The sequence below is a fragment of the Macadamia integrifolia genome, unplaced genomic scaffold (assembly GCF_013358625.1).
Source record: "Macadamia integrifolia cultivar HAES 741 unplaced genomic scaffold, SCU_Mint_v3 scaffold3121, whole genome shotgun sequence".
Classification (NCBI taxonomy): Eukaryota; Viridiplantae; Streptophyta; class Magnoliopsida; order Proteales; family Proteaceae; genus Macadamia; species Macadamia integrifolia.
The window spans coordinates 1-4,934 of NW_024869221.1; the positions used below are offsets into that span (position 1 = coordinate 1).

Sequence of the window (4,934 nt, forward strand, 5' to 3'; positions counted from 1 at the left end):
TACCATATTTATTATGATCTTACTTTGATACAACATTAATCTGGGAAAGCAATGGCATACACAGACTCAAGTGATTCCTATATTAATACGTAAACTCTCCATCGGTTGTGTCCCACTGATTTGAAACTAAAGAACATGTTTATCATCATCAACTAAGATTTTCTCCATATCTGTCAAATTGAGTGACACAGATTTTAGCTCCCTCCTCTCTTCTTTTTTTTTTTTTCCTTCTCCTCTAAAGTTCATTTGTATTAAACATTAAAAAGGAAAATCTAACAATAGAGTGATACAAAAGGAGAAGAGAAATCTCCATAAAACTCTTACAGAGAGCAAGATCAGAACCCCCACCTTCAACATTGCCTCATCTCCCTCCTTTTAATTACATGACTTGTTTGGTGGATAAACGGGTCTCATTCATATCCATTTTTTCCTTGACTAGGTTGGTAGACGTGGGGCTTCATATATGTCTATTTCTTTCTTAATCTTCTCCAGGTTAAAAGAGCTTTTCATGCATTAATACCTCGTACTAACATGTATTATATATGAAGTCCAGTCTCACTCATAGTTATTAAATTCACCAAATTATTCGCGAATAATTCGTGCGAACAGAAATTTTCCGAATTAAACGAAAAATTCTGACCGAATTCGAATTATAAATAAAATTCGGTAAAAATCGCGATTTTTTCTAATTGGATTTAAAAATGCGAATATATCGGGTCGAACCGATTTAAACCGAATTATTCGGCTCAAACACACTTTATAAAAAAAAAAGTTCGAATAACAAAGCCCAAAAGCCAAAACCGAGGGTTTGTTTTTCACTTTTTCTCATCTTCTTCTTCATTCTCCCAAAACCCACTTCTTCGTTCTGCTTATCCGGTTCTCCACTTCTCCCAAAACCGAGGGTTTGTTTTTCTATCTTCTTCTTCATTCTCTTAGTTCGTGACTCGTGACTCGTGAGGTCAGGGACTCAGGGGTGCGGCGGGCGGCGGGTGCCGAACTGCCGATTGATTATGCTGGCTTCTCCCCCAAATTTTCGCTGCTCTGTTTTCAAATCTAATGCTCATAACTTCATCGTGAGTTCGTGACTTGTGAGGTCAGGGGTGCGGCGGGTGCCGATTATTTATGCTGGTTTCTCCCCCAAATTTCAGAGGTTGGTTTCAAAGGTTGGTTTCAGAGGTTGATACTCTGGTAGTCATGAGTCGTGACTCGTGAATCATGACTCCAGTCACTTAGAGTTGAGTCTCTTGACTCTTCTCTGCTGGTTGCAGCCTTGCAGGTATGTGTTCTTCATTTTTTTTTTTTTCATGAGTGTTTTGTTCAAGCTGTAAAATCTGAAATGTGTTCTTCACTTTTTTAAGTATGTGCTTTTTCTTTAGTATTGATTGATAAGCAATGTAGACATAGAATCCGTTTTCCTTTGTCTTGAGGATTTACTTGGAATTTTGCATCTTCAATTTCAAACCTCTTAAGGTTAATACTAGTTAGTTGAGGAACAATGCTTTGATTGGAGTTATGGCTCTTGGGTTCTTCAGTAGGTGGATGAGACAGAGGAGAAGACCAATGCATGGATTCATAACTTGATCAGACTGTGTAGATCACTTTCCATGGAGGTTTACACAAACGTTGGCCTTTGAACCAACTTAATACGGCAGTTAAATTATTGCCATAGTATAAAATATGTAACAGTGGTTTCAGGAAACTGCAACCATAGGTACACCAATTCCAGTGGTTTCCTGTAACTGCTGCAGCATGCTTTTAGTTTTTTTTTTTTTTTTTTGTTTTAGCTAATCTTTTTATGGTGATTGGTCTTTCCAATCAGCCCAGTGATTGTTTCAGTCTAGAACTCTAGATTACATGGGCTGTACTTCTTTGTACTTCCTATTTATTCTCTTTATTTTTTAAGGGTTAATGACTACTGGGGTTCCCAACGTTTTGAGAAATTGTACATTGAGTACCCAACATTTGGAATTTTGTATTTGGGGTACCTATACGTTTGTGAATTGTATATTTGTATTTGAGGTACTATCTGCTCCACCCTTTCTATCGAGTAGAACTTAATGATTTCATTGATGAAGATGAGTGGCAAATATATAGACAAGAGACCTTAACAGTGTATCCCTTTGATTGTGGGATGGTGATAAAATAGAGATATAGATTTAACTACATAAGGAAATGTGTAAATGACCAATGCTATTGTAAAAAGCTATGCATGTTAGTGGGACTTGAAAACTTGATTCTTTAATTATCCAGAGGCTATTTGCTTATGTAATGTAATTATTAATATGATATATTTGTTTGTTTATATGAAATGATTTATTTTTTATTTTTTTATTTTTTTGTGTGTTTCAACTTTTAACAAATAGGAAAAATGGGAAGACAAAAAGAAAAGTTTTGGCAACATGCTGAGCAACTTGATAGTTCACATTTCAAATGCAAATTTTGTGAAAAACAAGTTTTTGGAGGGGTCACTCGACTCAAGTATCATTTAGCTAAGGTTAGTGGTCATGATGTTGCCTCTTGTGAAAAAGTATCAGATGATGTCCAAGCAGAAGTTCTTCTTGCTATTAATTCTGAATCAAGTAGTAAAAAGCGGAAGAGTTATACCAGTGGTGAGAGTATCGTTGGTTCTTCTCCTTTGACTCCTTTAACTATAACTAGTCAAAGGCAGTCCACAATGGAGGAAATGATCCCTAAGATGGACAAATCAACTTGGGAGAAATCTCTTCGTGATTTTTTTTTTTATTAAAAATAACATTTTTTTCAATGTTGTTCAATCAGATGCTTTCATCAATTTTGTGAAGTGCACAGCTCATTATGGTCCTAGTGTTCCTATTCCAAGTTATGGAACCCTTCGTGGAAGAATAATTCCTGAAGCAAGAAAGGACCTTGAAAAATATGCTGAAAAAGTAAAATTTTCTTGGAAGCAAACTGGTTGCATATTCATGTCTGATTCATGGACTGACTTGAAGAAGCGGTCTTTTCTTAATGTGATTGCTTATTCCCCGGGTGGTGCTCTCTTTTTGAAGTCAGAGGAGTGTTCTCATGCTAGATTGACTGCTTCTTATATATTTGATATTCTTGACAGAGAGATTCAAAGTATTGGCCCATATTTAGTGGTTCATCTAATTTCAGACAATGCATCCAATTATTCAAGTGCACTTGATATGCTTACTGAAAAGTATCGTTGGTTGTTTAAGACTCGATGTCCAGCCCATGGTATCAATCTAATGTTGAAGGATATCTATGAAAAGGTTTTTTGGGTTCAAGAGATTTTTGATGAGGCGAAAAGAATTATTGACTACTTGTACAAGTCAATAATTGTCTTATGGTTGATGAGGAGTTTCACAAACAAGGATCTAAAATATCCTTGCAAAACTAGATTTGCTTTAAACTTTTTAATGCTTCAATCAATTGTTGAAGTGGAAGAGAAGCTTAGACTCCTAGTTGCATCAGCTAAGTGGAGGAGTCTAAGAAATTCGAGATCTTTTGAAGCAAATCGAGTAGTGAACACGATTCAAAGGGAGTCATTTTGGAATGATTCAAAAGAGATTTTGAGATTTATGGAACCAATCATTCGAGTTCTCCGTTTGGTTGATAGTGATGGGGCTACATCAGGGTATTTGTATGAAGCAATAGAAAGAACAAGAGAGGTATTGGAGAAGCTTTATGAGGAAGACCACCGGTATGACCAAATTTTGAAAATCTTTGATAATAGAAAAGATGAAAATATTTTGGGTATCATTCACTATGCAGCTACTGTTTTCAACCCCACTTATTTTTTCAGTGAAAGATTCAAAAAGATTCCTCAAATGAAAGATGCAACAGATTTCATTGGTGAGATAGTGGTTCCACAAGATGAGAGGAGAGAATATTATGGACAGCTGGCAGTATACCACATGAAGTTTAGCACTCTTTTTACTCCCAGTGCCAAAATGATGATGGAACTAGTCATCCTCATAAGTGTAGTAATTACTTTCTTTTTAAAAATTTTAGTTCATTGTTTCTTATGTAAAAATTACTTGTCCTTTAAAATTGTTTATTTATATATATATATATATATATTTGCCAATGACAGGGGTTTGGTGGCATATACAAGGTGATGCTATTCCTATCTTACAGAAGTATGCCATTCGAATATTGAGCCAACCATGTAGTTCTTCGGCTTGTGAGAGAAATTGGAGTGCCTGGGATGCAGCACAAACCAAAAAGAGGAATAGATTGTCAGCAGCGATGTTAGATGATTTAGTCTATGTGAGAATGAATTCATTGATGATGGAAAAAATGGGTGAACTTGAATAAAAAAACATGTTACCCATTAATTTTGACAATATTAGTGTCAATGATTTTGATCAGAGCATTGAGGACGTTGATAAAGAGCTAGAGAGATTGTTGGATGATGTGGATGATAGCATTGCTGAAGACTTGCTATTTGGTGCAAGTGCTAGTTTTACTAAGAACGAGACTCGACCCCCATATAGTGTATAATGATTTAGTTGAGTACTTAAGTTATGGTGAGGTAATAACTATTGTTATGCTTTTGTGGATGTTTTGCTTTATTTAGAATAGTTTTTCCTTTTAAGCATGACTGATGGAATTAGGTGAGTCATGGACTCATGGATTGAATGAAGTGATTTTGAACTTTTATGTTCCTACAGGATAATTGGTAGAAGCATTAAAACATGCATTAGAAATTGAATTACTGTAACCATTGCTTCCATCACTCAATGACAACTTTTTCCTAGTTTTTTTACTGTATTGTATATTTGAACTACAATAATTTTCTCTTTTTAGGTGTACATATCAAGTTAATTACTTAATAAATAAAATAGATACAATAAATTATAAAAATAATATCCGAATTTTTTGCCCGACTTTTAATTTTGTACTTGAATAATTCCCGAATCCAAATCCGATTTTTATTTTGTCCGCTTTTT

The 4,934-nt window shown here is 35.0% G+C and overlaps 1 protein-coding gene across 1 annotated transcript; it reads left to right on the forward strand.

Moving 5' to 3' along the window:
• The first annotated feature begins 2,368 nt into the window (after window positions 1-2,368).
• LOC122067779 lies at window positions 2,369-4,485 on the forward strand. Its single transcript, XM_042631614.1, has 4 exons — window positions 2,369-2,609; window positions 2,779-3,682; window positions 3,785-3,887; window positions 4,354-4,485. The coding sequence occupies exons 1-4, from the start codon at window positions 2,369-2,371 to the stop codon at window positions 4,483-4,485; spliced, it is 1,380 nt and encodes a 459-aa protein (XP_042487548.1).
• Window positions 4,486-4,934: the final 449 nt, after the last annotated feature.